Source organism: Perca fluviatilis, chromosome 20 (assembly GCF_010015445.1).
Source record: "Perca fluviatilis chromosome 20, GENO_Pfluv_1.0, whole genome shotgun sequence".
NCBI classification, from domain to species: domain Eukaryota; kingdom Metazoa; phylum Chordata; class Actinopteri; order Perciformes; family Percidae; genus Perca; species Perca fluviatilis.
In genome coordinates, this window is record NC_053131.1 from 34,698,776 (window position 1) to 34,716,275 (window position 17,500).

General features: G+C 46.5%; 2 protein-coding genes across 2 annotated transcripts in view; both read right to left on the minus strand.

Annotated features, from left to right (window-relative positions):
- Positions 1 to 3,928, minus strand: part of mapkbp1 (mitogen-activated protein kinase binding protein 1) — an 89,937-nt gene extending 86,009 nt beyond the window's left edge. The window contains 1 exon segment of the mRNA XM_039785460.1: positions 3,401 to 3,928. Within this exon segment, the coding sequence (XP_039641394.1) occupies positions 3,401 to 3,520 (120 nt within the window). The 5' untranslated portion in view covers positions 3,521 to 3,928.
- Positions 3,929 to 5,925: 1,997 nt separating this feature from the next.
- Positions 5,926 to 13,932, minus strand: LOC120549861 (ataxin-2 homolog). The gene is made up of 5 exons (XM_039787039.1): positions 13,544 to 13,932; positions 13,347 to 13,460; positions 7,942 to 7,994; positions 7,432 to 7,815; positions 5,926 to 6,639 (listed from the first exon to the last, which is right to left on the minus strand). Exons 1-5 carry the CDS (start codon positions 13,584 to 13,586, stop codon positions 6,235 to 6,237), a joined length of 999 nt encoding a protein of 332 aa, XP_039642973.1. The 5' UTR covers positions 13,587 to 13,932; the 3' UTR covers positions 5,926 to 6,234.
- Between the last annotated feature and the right edge of the window lie 3,568 nt (positions 13,933 to 17,500).

Sequence of the window (17,500 nt, forward strand, 5' to 3'; positions counted from 1 at the left end):
TACAGTCTTATTAGGAGTTAAACATAGCGCTGTATACTGCTACCTATAGGCATGTCTCTACAGTCTTATTAGGAGTTAAACATAGCGCTGTATACTGCTACCTACAGGCATGTCTCTACAGTCTTATTAGGAGTTAAACATAGCGCTGTATACTGCTACCTATAGGCATGTCTCTACAGTCTTATTAGGAGTTAAACATAGCGCTGTATACTGCTACCTATAGGCATGTCTCTACAGTCTTATTAGGAGTTAAACATAGCGCTGTATACTGCTACCTATAGGCATGTCTCTACAGTCTTATTAGGAGTTAAACATAGCGGTATACTGCTACCTATAGGCATGTCTCTACAGTCTTATTAGGAGTTAAACATAGCGCTGTATACTGCTACCTATAGGCATGTCTCTACAGTCTTATTAGGAGTTAAACATAGCGCTGTATACTGCTACCTATAGGCATGTCTCTACAGTTTTATTAGGAGTTAAACATAGCGCTGTATACTGCTACCTATAGGCATGTCTCTACAGTCTTATTAGGAGTTAAACATAGCGCTGTATACTGCTACCTATAGGCATGTCTCTACAGTCTTATTAGGAGTTAAACATAGCGCTGTATACTGCTACCTATAGACATGTCTCTACAGTCTTATTAGGAGTTAAACATAGCGCTGTATACTGCTACCTATAGGCATGTCTCTACAGTCTTATTAGGAGTTAAACATAGCGCTGTATACTGCTACCTATAGGCATGTCTCTACAGTCTTATTAGGAGTTAAACATAGCGCTGTATACTGCTACCTATAGGCATGTCTCTACAGTCTTATTAGGAGTTAAACATAGCGCTGTATACTGCTACCTATAGGCATGTCTCTACAGTCTTATTAGGAGTTAAACATAGCTCTGTATACTGCTACCTATAGACATGTCTCTACAGTCTTATTAGGAGTTAAACATAGCGCTGTATACTGCTACCTATAGGCATGTCTCTACAGTCTTATTAGGAGTTAAACATAGCCTGTATACTGCTACCTATAGGCATGTCTCTACAGTCTTATTAGGAGTTAAACATAGCGCGGCATACTGCTACCTATAGGCATGTCCCTACAGTCTTATTAGGAGTTAAACATATGCTGTATACTGCTACCTATAGGCATGTCCCTACAGTCTTATTAGGAGTTAAACATAGCGACTATATACTGCTACCTATAGGCATGTCTCTACAGTCTTATTAGGAGTTAAACATAGGCTGTATACTGCTACCTATAGGCATGTCTCTACAGTCTTATTAGGAGTTAAACATAGCGCTGTATACTGCTACCTATAGACATGTCTCTACAGTCTTATTAGGAGTTAAACATAGCGCTGTATACTGCTACCTATAGGCATGTCTCTACAGTCTTATTAGGAGTTAAACATAGCGACTGTATACGCTGCTACCTATTGGCATGTCTCTACAGTCTTATTAGGAGTTAAACATAGCACTGTATACTGCCACCTATAGGCATGTCTCTACAGTCTTATTAGGAGTTAAACATAGCGCTGATACTGCTACCTATAGGCATGTCTCTACAGTCTTATTAGGAGTTAAACATAGCTACTGTATACTGCTACCTATAGGCATGTCTCTACAGTCTTATTAGGAGTTAAACATAGCGCTGTATACTGCTACCTATAGGCATGTCTCTACAGTCTTATTAGGAGTTAAACATAGCCTGTATACTGCTACCTATTGGCATGTCTCTACAGTCTTATTAGGAGTTAAACATAGCCCTGTATACTGCCACCTATAGATTGTCTCTACAGTCTTATTAGGAGTTAAACATAGCGGCTATACTGCTACCTATTGGTACGTCTCTACAGTCTTATTAGGAGTTAAACATAGCTGTATACTGCTACCTATAGACATGTCTCTACAGTCTTATTAGGAGTTAAACATAGCTTGTATACTGCTACCTATAGGCATGTCTCTACAGTCTTATTAGGAGTTAAACATAGCGGCTGTATACTGCTACCTATAGGCATGTCTCTACAGTCTTATTAGGAGTTAAACATAGCGCTGTACTGCTACCTATTGGCATGTCTCTACAGTCTTATTAGGAGTTAAATATAGCGCTGTATACTGCTACCTATAGACATGTCTCTACAGTCTTATTAGGAGTTAAACATAGCGCTGTATACTGCCACCTATAGACATGTCTCTACAGTCTTATTAGGAGTTAAACATAGCGCTGTATACTGCTACCTATAGGCATGTTGCTACAGTCTTATTAGGAGTTAATACCGCCTCATTAGTTATTTTGTAGCTTGTGCAGCTGAAATTGGCTAGAGACGCTCGGTTGCTATATGACAACAATGGCTTTAAGCCGAGTCTTGAGCAGAAAGCAGAGCAGTAGCCTAACGTTAACGTTAATCAAAACGTAATTTTCATGTATCAAACTGTGAGATATATTAGTGTAATATGTCAATAACTGGGTGAATAGAATCCTAAATGTTACTAAAAATGTTACAAAAATCATCTTTCTCCGACTCGTAGTATTTGTGTGACAAAAAGAACGCAACAACCCCGCAGGTTATTCGTTTTTCGACACGGATGTGACGTCACACTCGAGCTACTAGTCGCGATTACAAGACAAAAAGAACGCACCATAACTGTCACACAGTAGAGGAATTACCGTATAGTACAGGAGAAGCTCACAGGCAGTTTGGACTTCCATGACTAATGTTAACTAGCATGTTAGTGATCAGTAATTAGCCTGTGCCTATGTTATCTCGTCTTTTTCTGGGTCAAAATACATTTTGTTGTTCTTTTTCTACACTTTTCAACGTTTTTTGCCGATTTTATTCAATTTTTTTGTCACTGTTTTGGTGTTTTTTATTTTTTAAATGATGTTTATGACAGTTTTGTGACAAGTGTTTTGTCACTTTTTCTGATGTTTTTGGTCACTTTTTTCAGCGTTTAAAAAAATAAATGTTTTTGTCGATTTTTTCAATTTTCTTTTGTCATTGTTCTGAAATAGAAAGTTTTTGTAAATCGACAGGAGCCTTAAATAAAGACATTTGCACCATAAATTGTTGCTTAAATATTCTCTAGAATGCAGGAAATGAATTGTTTGATGCCCCCCCCCCCACACACACACACACTTATAATGTGTGTTGAAACAACCTTACGCCATTGATCCCAACTATCAGACTCCTGCTCCCGCTGTCCTCCCCCAACACAGAGGGAACTCTGCAGACAAGTTAGGGATGTGTGAAATATGCTAACACAGCAGAAAGCTGTCGGCTCTCTCTGTGTGTCTGTATATGTGTGTGTGTGTGTCTGTATATGTGTGTGTGTGTGTGTGTGTGTGTGTGTGTGTGTGTGTGTGTGTGTGTGTGTGTGTGTGTGTGTGTGTGTGTGTACCTTTTCGCTGAGGTCCTCTTTATGCCGCGCCGCACCGCTCCGCCTCCTCAGCTTGATTGAAGGGGAGCGCAGCAGGTTCTTGATGCGGCTGCGGATCGTGCCGCTTCCCTCCGCGGTCATCGTGCGCGCTGTTAGCTGCCCCGGCTAACTGCCTCTCTCAGCGGCTAGCTGCCCCGGCTAACTGCCTCTCTCAGCAGCTAACTGCCCCTCTCAGCGGCTAGCTTCCCCGGCTTTTACTGCCTCTCTCTGCGACTAGCTTCCCCGGCTAACTGCCTCTCTTAGCGGCGGTTGGAGCCTTTCTCTGTCGCGCGCTCCTCCGCTACCGCTGCTGTCATGCTGTCTGCAAGCCGACCCGTGCCGTGCCGGGGGAGGGTTCAGGTAGCCTGGCTCTGGTTCTGGTTCTGTGCTGATCCGGGTCACAGCGGGCTCCGGTTCCGCTGCTACTCCGCATCTTATTTCTCCGCCGCAGCGAAGACAGACGAAGCGGATTCAGCACGAGCCACAGGCACACAACTGACGCACTGACGCACCAGCGTAAAGACCGCACGCCAGGCTTTTCAGAATAAAACCTAAAAGACTTTATGTTTTTGGTAAAATATGTTTTCTGTACAGATAATTTATAATATTATACACTATATTCCACTTAAATGGCAGTTAGGACAATGCTAGCTTTTAAATAGTGTTAATTTGTCCTTTAAAAAAGAAATTAAAGACCTATATTTTTAATCTGGCTTTTATTTTGGAGTAATGTTGTATTTTTAATTTTTTAAGTTTTAATCTTTGGTTCTTATATCATTTTCTTTGACCCTGGTGTTTATTTGATTCTGTTGGTTTTGTTAATTTTATTTTTAACATTACTTTAACTTCAGTAAATCATCTTTATCTTCTAAAACTACTTGCCAGTCGTGTCTGACAGTTGACGCATCTGACGCCTCCACGTTGCAGTGAACGCAGCATGATGCCGCAGCGCCCCCCAGCGGAACAGTCACAAACTGCAGCTTCACACTGAGAAGCTTTTATTTTGTAGTAACTGATTTTATTTTTTAAAAAGACATTATTTACCTAGAAATTACCTTTTTAAAACGTAGACTCAGAAACCTTATTCACTCTGGCTTTTAAAATATATTTTACATAAAAATTCACCATTCATTAATTTATTTACAGTTTAAACAAAAATATGGAGGCAAAGAATGGCCAAAATAATTTAAATACAAGCAACTGGATATTTGTTGTGAAATGTGATCAAATGTTATATATATATATTTTTTTTTTTTAATTTTATTTTATTTTTTTATTTAAAGAACTGTTGGTGTCGGTGTGTCTGTATATGTATATTTTCTCAGTTAATTCAGTTTAACTCTCAAATTATTGAAAAGTTTTATTACTACATAAAACATAAAGTTTTATTTGTGTCATTTAAAACCCAAAACCAGGACTCAGAAATCCATATTTAAACTTTATTTACAGTGTGTTGTTGTAATGTGAACATATATTTACATCCAAGGTTCTTTAAAACGTACAAAAAATACAAATTTCGGGAAAATAAAACACACAAAGCCCCGACAGAAGAACTGTACACTGTACAGACATCAACACAGAGAAGATTTTACAGTCTGGATAGTTTAAAATGCCGCGCCGGCCCTTTAAGTGTCCCGCGGCGTGAAAGCCGAGCTTTTCACTGCCAAGTTAAACGCCTCAGACGCTTAAATATAACGCGTTTAATGTTCATGCAGAAGCTAATGTGAATCCTAAAAATGAAAAGAAACAAACCAGAAAACAGCTGCAATATTTTGAGAAGAAAAGTCACTTTTCGTTGTAATACGGAGACCTTCATGGTAGTGGCTAAAAGGGGAAACAGCCGACAGTTGAATTAGTAATTTAAGATCACACCCCCCACAAATAATCACAACAGGTCTCGTTCCTTGTTCAATGGTTTTTTGGACTGTTTTTCCCTAGTGTTTGTCTCTTTATTTAAATCCATGCAGACATGTCCCGGGACCTCTCTGGATGGTTCTGGATCTCAAAAGGAAAAACGACGACAAACTAAAAACTGCAGTTTAACGGACGATTAGGTTCAGAGTTCAGAGTCTGCTGACAGAAAAGATGCAGAAACATCAGGAACAAAATGTTTAAAATCAATCAGAGGAGACACACACACACACACACACAGACACACACACACACACACACAGACACACACACACACACAGAGACACACACACACAGACAGAGACACACACAAACACACACACACACACACACACACAGACAGAGACACACACACACACACACACACACACACAGACAGAGACACACAGACAAGAGACACACACACACACACACACACACACACACACACACACAGACAGAGAGACACACACACACACACACACAGACAGACACACACACACACACACACAAACACACAGACAGAGACACACACACACACACACATATATACACACACACACACACACAGATATACAAACACACAGACAGACACACACACACACACACACACACACACACACACACACACACACACACACACACACACACACACACACACACACACACACACACACACACACACACACACACACACACACACAGACACACACACACACACACACTAACAATTATAAATGTGGACTATAATTTCTTCCGGCAACAATCTTCCTACGAGGCACGGCAGACATGACCCAGGAAACGCAGCAGAAGAGCTTCCTGTTTAAACCCAAAGGTGGCGTGTAAAGGTGGCGTGTAAAGGTGGCGTGTAAAGGTGGCGTGTAAAGGTGGCGTGTAAAGGTGGCGTGTAAAGGTGGCGTGTGATGTCAGCTGGGCGGGTTTCCTCTCAGCCCCAGAGGAACCAGCCTCGGCATCGGCCTCCAGGCGACCCCCCCTCCCCCTGCCCCCCCTCCGTCTGCGTCTTCCTCTCCCGCTGCGCCATCGCTGCTGGCGGGCTTCGCCGCCGCCTTGGCTCCGCCCACTTTCATCTGCAGCAGAGGGGGCGGAGCCAGGACGGAGCCTTTAGCGCTCCCGTGATCAGGTCCAGGCTGCGGTGCGTTCGCTGTCGCCTCCGTGCTGTCGGGAAGCGCAGCGTCGTCAGAGTCTGAGTCCAGCTGCAGCAGCCAGGGGCTATGGGGGGGGCCCGGCTCTTTGGCTCCGCCCACAGCTCCGACATCACCATCGCCATCGCCATCAGCATCGTCCTCATTGGGCGGTTTCTTCACCGGTAACTAGGGGGGGAGATCACAGGAAGAGATTATAGAGATTCTCTGGAATATTTGCTGATATTTTAAAGTCTGTCGTGATGTAAATCAGTTCAATACACAACAAAACAGATGATTAAAATTAGAGGGGGGGGGGTGCACACACACACACAGACACACACACACAAGCACACACACAAGCACACACACACACAAGCACACACACACACACACACACACACACAGAGACACACACACACAGAGACACACACACACACACACACAGACACACACACACACAGACACACAGATGCACACACACACACAGACCCACACACAGAGACACACACACACGCATTACACAGACGGCTCACACACACACACACACACACACACACACACACACACACACACACACACACACACACACACACACAGAGACACAAGCACACGGAACCACAAGCACACACACACACACACACACAGACACACACACACACACACACACACACGCACACACACACACACAGACACACACAGCACACACACACTACACACACACACACACACACAGAACACACAGCACACACACACACACACACACACACACACACAGAGACACACAGCACACACACACACACAACACACAAGAACACAGCGCACAGCGACACACATACACACGTACACACAACATGCACACACACAGCACACACACACACACACACAGACACACACACACACACACACAGACGCACACACACACACACACACACACACACACACACACACACACACACCCTGGATCGTCCTAACCCTTACCGGCGATGTGACCCCGGTGGCGGTTGCCGTGGCGACGTTCTGCTGGTTCAGGAAGACGATCTCGTTGAGCAGCGAGGTCAGACTCTCGTCTCCGGTCTCCTGGCCTGGGGGCGGGACTTCCTGCTGCCGCTGCTGGGGGGGGGGCTGGAGTATCTGTGGTTGGAGTACTTGTTCTTGAGTCTGTAGTTGCTGCTGCTGTTGTATTTGTTGTGTAGTTGAGGGCTGTAGTATTTGTTGTGTAGTTGAGGGCTGTAGTATTTGTTGTGTAGTTGAGGGCTGTAGTATTTGTTGTGTAGTTGAGGGCTGTAGTATTTGTTGTGTAGTTGAGGGCTGTAGTATTTGTGGTGTACTTGAGGGCTGTAGTATTTGTTCTTGTATTTGTATTTGTTGTGTAGTTGAGGGCTGTAGTATTTGTGTTGTACTTGAGGGCTGTAGTATTTGTGGTTTACTTGAGGGCTGTAGTATTTGTGGTGTACTTGAGGGCTGTAGTATTTGTTCTTGTATTTGTATTTGTTGTGTACTTGAGGGCTGAACCAGCTGCAGCAGGTTGCTGAAGTCAGCGGCTGTGAACGATAAAACAGAGAAAACGAGTTATTAATCAGCTAGTTAATAACCAGTCAGTCAGACAGGCTGGTAGTCAACTAATAGATCGGTCAGGAAGCTAGTTTGATATTTAGCCAGTTATTGGTTGTACACACACACAAACACACACACACACACACACACACAACACACACACAAACTATAAATCTATAGTTTTATAAATGGTTCTAACTCCAGTGGATGGTGAAGTCCACACCACAACTAGAGACACTGACAGCCAATCAGAATCCATCTGAGTTTAGTTAGTCAGTTACGTAGTTAGTTAGTAAGTTAGTTGGTTAGTCAGTTAGTTGGTTAGTCAGTTAGTTGGTTAGTCAGTTAGTTGGTTAGTCAGTTAGTTGGGGTGTGACTCTTCACCGGTCTCACGATTTGATTATTCTGTCGACGATTAAAATCGATATCACGATGCATCACCTCCTCAATATTATTCAGTGTGACACACTGTAACTTTTATCCTCCATACTTAATCTCCATCTTTCGCCACATTTTTGTCCCGCAACTAGTCACGGAGCGTTGCCAACATGCGCACACAAAATACATCAAAACGTGCGTAATGATCGGGAATGGTGTGCTATGACTTTTCTAAGAGATTTGCTGCGCGGTTTTCACGAAATTGGCACAAAAACGCAGCAAATTTGCAATAGACTTAAATGGGAAATCTTCGGGAAATTGCTTAACATCACTCAAAACAACCCCTCTTTGTGGCCATACTGTGTCACCATACTTTAATATAGAAAAATAATTAAAAGTTTAAACCGAAGACAAGACTTTGGCGTTTATTGGGCTGAATGGGCATTCTGATATCTGGTACGGTTTCTACCAAATCACAGTTCATGTATCGTCCAGTTTTCAGACCATTTCAGATTTTCCAATGTGTGTGTATTGGACGGAATGTTGAGAGCCAGAGGGGAGGACAGAGGGGGGAGCTGCAGTACGATTCTCTGAAATTTTTCCAAACAAATTGCTCTCTCCCCTACAGTTTTCACTCTTCGTACATCATAGTTGGTCAGAATGTGGGAAATCTTGTGCCGGTCGCAGACATGTAACTATGGAATCCACCGGACTTAAACTTTTGGCTCTGTTCATACCAACTGCTGATAGAAACAATGAAAATATCTGGAAGGACACAGACTGTTCCCTGTTTGTTACCTGCTCTGTGTCTCATATATTTGACACCACAAACATAAAAACCACAGCAATGCGTTCGCCAGACCTTTACCTTTCTTGTGATGATAATCTGCCGTTTGGACCCATGATTTTAGAATTACAGAACAAACTTAAGGAGGTATAGTTATCATTAAATGGACATGTTTGACCCATGGAAGATAATGTCTCCCCCTCCCTCCTCTACTCCCTCACTGTGGAAATCACCATAGCAACAAGTTCTTAAGCTGCAGAGACACCGACCAGACGGCCGACCGTCGGCAGTAAAGCCAGTGTGACTGATCAGTCTCCCCGAGTTGGTCAAAAAAGTGCCTCAGAACACACCGAAGACACGAGACGTAATAGGTCTCCATAACAGCAGGGTCTGGTTTCTCCAGAAATTCAAAGCCAGACTGTCATGGCGGCTCGTTCAGAATACGATCTCATATCGTAGTAAAATAGTTCACCGAAACGTGTTTCTGAAAACATTTGAAGAGAGAAATAGGCCGTGCAGTTGCTGAATCTGTCTTCATTTCAGATCAACAAAGGTCAGTTTAAAAGATTTTCATCAGATTTTGAGAGACTCTAGTCACCTCATCCTGATCCCCGTTTCCGGGTTAGGTCTCCACCAATCAGATGGGTCATTTGAGTCTGACTGCCGGCAGCGCCCGCCCCGCCGATTATACACGTCTCTAGTTATATATTGCCACACATTGTTTTCATCTACATATTCAAGCAGTCAGATGTATATGAACCAGAGGTGGAAAGTGACAAAATGCATTTACTCACGTTACTGTATTGAGTAGTTTTGTTGTGTATTTTGTATTTTTACAAGTAGTTTTTGAAATCGGTAATTTAAAATGTATTTGATTACGTTTTGAGTGATTCCGCTACATTACAAATCCCATCAGTTACTGACTAACGAAAACCGAAAGGAAGGAAAATAAATCACGCCCGGGAACCACTACATTGAGAAATGATCAGCATCTAGGCTGCCTACCAGGCTCTGAGTCATCTAGGCTGCCTACCAGGCTCCGAGTCATCTAGGCTGCCTACCAGGGCCAAGGCATCTAGGCTGCCTACCAGGCTCTGAGTCATCTAGGCTGCCCACCAGGCTCTGAGTCATCTAGGCTGCCTACCAGGCTCCAAGTCATCTAGGCTGCCTACCAGGCTCCAAGTCATCTAGGCTGCCTACCAGGCTCCGAGTCATCTAGGCTGCCTACCAGGGCCAGATCGTCATGTAGGCTGCCTACCAGGCTCTGAGTCATCTAGGCCACCAGCGGGCCAAGTCATCTAGGCTGCCTACCAGGCTCTGAGTCATCTAGGCTGCCTACCAGGCTCCAAGTCATCTAGGCTGCCTACCAGGCTCCAAGTCATCTAGGCTCCCTACCAGGCTCTGAGTCATCTAGGCTGCCTACCAGGCTCCGAGTCATCTAGGCTGCCTACCAGGCTCTGAGTCATCTAGGCTGCCTACCAGGCTCTGAGTCATCTAGGCTGCCTACCAGGGCCAAGGCATCTAGGCTCCCTACCAGGCTCTGAGTCATCTAGGCTGTCTACCAGGCGCCAAGTCATCTAGGCTGCCTACCAGGCACCAAGTCATCTAGGCTGCCTACCAGGCTCCAAGTCATCTAGGCTGCCTACCAGGCTCCAAGTCATCTAGGCTGCCTACCAGGCTCCGAGTCATCTAGGCTGCCTACCAGGCTCCGAGTCATCTAGGCTGCCTACGAGGCTCCGAGTCATCTAGGCTGCCTACCAGGGCCAAGTCATCTAGGCTGCCTACCAGGCTCTGAGTCATCTAGGCTGCCTACGAGGCTCTGAGTCATCTAGGCTGCCTACCAGGTCCAAGTCATCTAGGCTGCCTACCAGGCTCCAAGTCATCTAGGCTGCCTACCAGGCTCTGAGTCATCTAGGCTGCCTGCCAGGCTCCAAGTCATCTAGGCTGCCTACCAGGCTCCGAGTCATCTAGGCTGCCTACCAGGCTCTGAGTCATCTAGGCTGCCTACCAGGGCCAAGGCATCTAGGCTGCCTACCAGGCTCCGAGTCATCTAGGCTGCCTACCAGGCTCCAAGTCATCTAGGCTGCCTACCAGGCTCCGAGTCATCTAGGCTGCCTACCAGGGCCAAGTCATGTAGGCTGCCTACCAGGCTCTGAGTCATCTAGGCTGCCTACGAGGCTCTGAGTCATCTATGCTGCCTACCAGGTCCAAGTCATCTAGGCTGCCTACCAGGCTCCAAGTCATCTAGGCTGCCTACCAGGCTCTGAGTCATCTAGGCTGCCTACCAGGGCCAAGGCATCTAGGCTGCCTACCAGGCTCCAAGTCATCTAGGCTGCCTACCAGGCTCCAAGTCATCTAGGCTCCCTACCAGGCTCTGAGTCATCTGGGCTGCCTACCAGGCTCGAGTCATCTAGGCGCCTACCAGGCTCTGAGTCATCTAGGCTGCCTACCGGGCCAAGGCATCTAGGCTGCCTACCAGGCTCCAAGTCATCTAGGCTGCCTACCGAGGCTGCAGGTCATCTAGGCTGCCTACCAGGGCCAAGTCATCTAGGCTGCCTACCAGGGCCAAGTCATCTAGGCTGCCTACCAGGCTCTGAGTCATCTAGGCTGCCTACGAGGCTCTGAGTCATCTAGGCTGCCTACCAGGCTCCAAGTCATCTAGGCTGCCTACCAGGCTCTGAGTCATCTAGGCTGCCTACCAGGCTCTGAGTCATCTAGGCTGCCTTCGAGGCTCTGAGTCATCTAGGCTGCCTACCAGGGCCAAGTCATCTAGGCTGCCTACCAGGCTCCAAGTCATCTAGGCTGCCTACCAGGCTCCAAGTCATCTAGGCTCCCTACCAGGCTCTGAGTCATCTAGGCTGCCTACCAGGCTCCGAGTCATCTAGGCTGCATACCAGGCTCCGAGTCATCTAGGCTGCCTACCAGGGCCAAGGCATCTAGGCTGCCTACCAGGCTCTGAGTCATCTAGGCTGCCTACCAGGCTCTGAGTCATCTAGGCTCCCTACCAGGCTCTGAGTCATCTAGGCTGCCTACCAGGCTCTGAGTCATCTAGGCTGCCTACCAGGCTCTGAGTCATCTAGGCTGCCTACCAGGGCCAAGTCATCTAGGCTGCCTACCAGGGCCAAGTCTTTCTGTAGGAGATTGAGAACGAGATGGATTAGGCGAGCGACAACTGCTAGCCAGTCAGAAGCAGAGTATGAGGTTAGTTAGTGAGTTAGTCAGTTAGTGAGTTAGTCAGTTAGTGAGTTAGTCAGTTAGTAAGTGAGTTAGTTGGTTAGTTAGTCAGTTAGTTGGTTAGTTAGTCAGTTAGTAAGTGGGTTAGTCAGTTAGTGAGTTGGTTGGTTAGTTAGTTAGCCAGTTAGTTGGTTAGTCAGTTAGTGAGTTGGTTAGTCAGTTAGTGAGTTAGTTAGTGAGTGAGTTAGTTGGTTAGTTAGTGAGTTAGTCAGTTAGTTGGTTAGTTAGTCAGTGAGTGAGTGAGTTGGTTGGTCAGTTAGTCAGTTAGTAAGTGAGTTGGTTGGTTAGTTGGTTAGTTATTCAGTTAGTGAGTGAGTGAGTGAGTTAGTTAGATAGTTGGTTAGTTGGTTGGTGAGTGAATGAGTTGGTTGGTTGGTTAGTCAGTAAGTGAGTTAGTTGGTTAGTTAGTCAGTGAGTTAGTTAGTTAGTTAGTTAGTGAGTGAGTGAGTGAGTGAGTTGGTTGGTTGGTTGGTTGGTTAGTTAGTCAGTGAGTGAGTGAGTTGGTTGGCTAGTTAGTCAGTGAGTGAGTTAGTTAGTTAGTCAGTGAGTGAGTGAGTTGGTTGGTTAGTTAGTCAGTGAGTGAGTTAGTTAGTTGGTCAGTGAGTGAGTGAGTCAGTGAGTGAGTCAGTGAGTGAGTTGGTTGGTTAGTCAGTGAGTGAGTTAGTTGGTTAGTTAGTCAGTGAGTTAGTTAGTTAGTTAGTCAGTGAGTGAGTGAGTTGGTTGGCTAGTTAGTCAGTGAGTGAGTTAGTTAGTTAGTCAGTGAGTGAGTGAGTGAGTGAGTTGGTTGGTTGGTTGGTTAGTTAGTCAGTGAGTGAGTCAGTGAGTGAGTCAGTGAGTGAGTTGGTTGGTTAGTCAGTGAGTGAGTTAGTTGGTTAGTTAGTGAGTTAGTTGGTTAGTGAGTTAGTTGGTTAGTTAGTGAGCTGGTTAGTGAGTGAGTTACCTGTGAGGTTAGTGAAGGCGAGAGGGGCGGAGCTACTGTAGATCTTACCGGGCGGGGGGAGGGGCAGTGAGGTGAGGTGGAGCTGCTGATTGGTCAGAGTGACTGAAGCCACGCCTACAGACAGGAAGAGGACAGGTGTTACTTCAGAATAAAAGCGTGCTGAGGCCGAGAGCCGAGCGGCAGTGAGCGGACCGTACCTGGAGCGGGAGCAGACGTCTGCAGCGCCACGGGCGCCGCCATCAGCGGGCTCAGCGCCAGGATCGGACTCACCAGGGACACGAGCTCTGCCGCTAACGGCGCCGGCGCCAACGCAGCGGGAACCTTACTGCGGGACAGGATGTTGGGGACGGTCCTCGGGCGCCCGCTCGGCGCGGGGGGAGCCGGGACACGCTGCTGGGGAACAGGAGTGGGAGGAGCCTGGGAATGGGGCGGAGCCTGGGTCTGCAGGAAGGAGTCTCCGCCCCCTGCTGCTGCTGCTTGCTGCTGATTGGCTGTGCTCTGTGTGGAGGACAGGTCCTGCAGCTTCCTGCGGATTCTCTGCTCACTTTCACCTGAAACACACACACACACACACGTTACAGACACACGTTACAGACACACACACAGACACACACACACACACACGTTACAGACACACACACACACACACACACACACACACGCGTTACAGACACACACACAGACACACACAGACACACACACACACACACCGTTACAGACACACACACACAGACACACACACACACACGCGTTACAAACACACGCCCACGTTACAGACAAACACACACAGACACACACACAGACACACACATTACAGACACACACACACATTACAGACACACACGTTACAGACACACACACACACGTTACAGACACACACACACACGTTACAGACACACACACACACGTTACAGACACACACACACACATTACAGACACAAACACACACCCACAGAGACACACACACGCACGTTACAGACACACACAATTACACACAGACACACACACACGTTACAGACACACACACACATTACAGACACACACACACACACGTTACAGACACACACACACGCGTACAGACACACACACACACACAGTTACAGGCGCACACACACGTTACAGACACACACACACACACACGTTACAGACGCACACACGTTACAGACACACACACACACACACGTTACAGACACACACACACGTTACAGACACACACACACACACACGTTACAGACGCACACACGTTACAGACACACACACACACACACATTACAGACAACATGTTACAGAAGTTAGTTTCTCTGCTGGTTCAGACAGATCTTCAGACTCTTGAGTCTCCCCATCTCGCTCTGCAGACTCTGGATCTCCTGCTGAGCCTGAAACACAACAGACGTCTCCGTGATGCTATGCACGCACACAAACACACGCACACACACAAGACAGACACACACACACACTTACAGACACACACACACACACACACACACACACACACACACACACACAAAAGGTTACAGACAAACACACATACACACAGACAGACACACACACACTTACAGACACACACACACACACACACACAAAAAGGTTACAGACACACACACACACTTACAGACACACAGACACACACACACATACAAAAAGGTTACAGACACACAACCCAAACACACACAACACACCAAAAAGGTTACACACACACACCACAAAAGGTTACCACAAAAGGTTACACACACACACACACACACACAACACAGATTACAGACACACACACACGACCAGACCCACACACTTACACACACACACGCACACAACTACACACATACAAAGGTTACGACACACACAACCACACACACACAAAAAGGTTACACACACACAAAAAGGTTACACACACACACACACACACACAAAAGGTTACACACACACACAAACAAAAGGTTACACACACCCCCCCCCCCCCCCCCAAAAGGTTACACACCACTCACACACAAAAAGGTTACACACATACAGAGGTTACAGACACACACACACACACACACACACACACACAAAAAGGTTACACACACACATACAAAAAGGTTACAGACACACACACACATACACACACAAAAAGGTTACACACACACACACAAAAAGGGTACACACACACACACACACACACACACACAGAGGTTACAGACACACACACACACACACACACACACACACAAAAAGGTTACACACACACACACACACACACACACACACATAAAAAGGTTACAGACACACACACACACACTGGCTGAGGGTATTTCCTGGAGTTTTGTAGTTTCTGGTACCTGCTTCAGCAGCTGTTTGTTGGGCGATGTTTCGGCGTCCAGGCCTGACCGGAGCGTTCTGAAGGCGTCGGAGGCGCCCCGATCAGCGGCCGTCTCCTTCACGTTCAAACCGCTTCTGTGGAGAGAAAACAATCAGAGACACACGTTTAAATTCGGGGAGTTGGATCATTGCATCCACGCATCGGCCTTTACCGACGCAGGCCTACAAGAATCCAACGGCGCTGACCCACCTGCTGGTATTCTGCTTTGAGCGTCGCGTAATTACAGTTTAAAAACAGTTTCCCAAATTGATAGTGATCCTAAATTTGGCACAAAAAAAATGGGCAGTGATGGCCTAGGGGGTTAAGGAAGTGAGCTTGGGACCGGGAGGTTTCGATGGCCAGACCGGCAGGATCAAATCTGGGTGGGGAAAGTGAAAGAGCAGCGCTTGTCCCTCCCTCATTACCACCACTGAGGTGCCCTTGAGCAAGGCCCTTCACCTCCAACCGCTCCAGTGGAGCTGCTCAGTGGCCAGCAGGTCAGACTGTGGTTGTACTGGGCAGCTTCCAGTATGAATGTGGTCAGATCAGACTGTGGTTGTACTGGGCAGCTTCCAGTATGAATGTGATCAGATCAGACTGTGGTTGTACTGGGCAGCTTCCAGTATGAATGTGATCAGATCAGACTGTGGTGGTACTGGGCAGCTTCAGGTATGAATGTGGTCAGATGAATTTAGTGGTTATACTGCACTTCCAGTATGAATGTGATCAGATCAGACTGTGGTTGTACTGGGCGAGCTTCCGGTATGAATGTGGTCAGATCAGACTGTGGTTGTACTGGGCAGCTTCAGGTATGATATGATCAGATCAGACTGTGGTTTGTACTGGGCAGCTTCCAGTATGAATGTGATCAGATCAGACTGTGGTTGTACTGGGCAGCTTCAGTATGAATGTGGTCACGGTCAGACTTGTTGTATCTTATGATGTGGCAGATCAACTGTGTTTATTTCGGTATGAATGTGGTCAGATCAAACTGTGGTGGTACTGGGCAGCTTCCAGTATGAATGTGGTCAAGGAACTGTGGTAATGTCGGCGCTTCCAGGTATGAATGTGATCAGATCAGACTGTGGTTGTACTGGGCAGCTTCCAGGTATGAATGTGATCAGATCAGACTTGTGGTGTGCAGCGCTCAGTATGATGTGATCATCACTATGGTTGTACTGCGGCCTCCAGGTATGAATGTGATCAGATCAGACTGTGGTGGTACTGGCCTCCAGGTATGAATGTGTCAGATCAGACTGGGTTGGTACTGACGGCGCTTCCAGGTATGATGTGATCAGATCAGACTGTGGTTGTACTGGGCGCTTCCAGGTATGAATGTCGGTCAGATTTTTGGTTGTACTGGGCAGCTTCAGGTATAAATGTGGTCAGATCAGACTGTGGTGGTACTGGGCAGCTTCCAGGTATGAATGTGATCAGATCAGACTGTGGTGGTACTGGGCGCTTCCAGTATGAATGTGATCAGATCTGACTGTGGTTGTACTGGAGCGGCCTCCGGTATGAATGTGATCAGATCAGACTGTGGTGGTACTGGGCGTATCCGAATGCTGAATGGTCATCAGATGTTGTGGTATCTTCCAGGTATGAATGTGTCAGATCAGACTGTGGTTGTAAGCCGATGTGTATCAGATCATGTTTGTTCCTTCAGTATGAATGTATCAGATCAGACTGTGGTGTATGAGTCCAGGTATGATGTGGTCAGACCAGACTGTGGTGGTACTGCACTCCAGTATGATGTGATCAGATTGTGTTGGTACTGGGCAGCTTCAGGTATGAATGTGGTCAGATCAGACTGTGGTTG

Bases quoted from the DNA above. Each gene is read 5' to 3' on its own strand.
- LOC120549861 (XM_039787039.1), bottom strand. From the start codon at position 13,586: ATGGCGGCGCCCGTGGCGCTGCAGACGTCTGCTCCCGCTCCAG. The intron at 7,995-13,346 runs GTAACTCACTCA...TATCGTTCACAG, and splicing joins CGCCTTCACTAACCTCACAG to CCGCTGACTTCAGCAACCTG. The intron at 6,640-7,431 runs GTAAGGGTTAGG...CTCCCCCCCTAG, and splicing joins CCACCGGGGTCACATCGCCG to TTACCGGTGAAGAAACCGCC.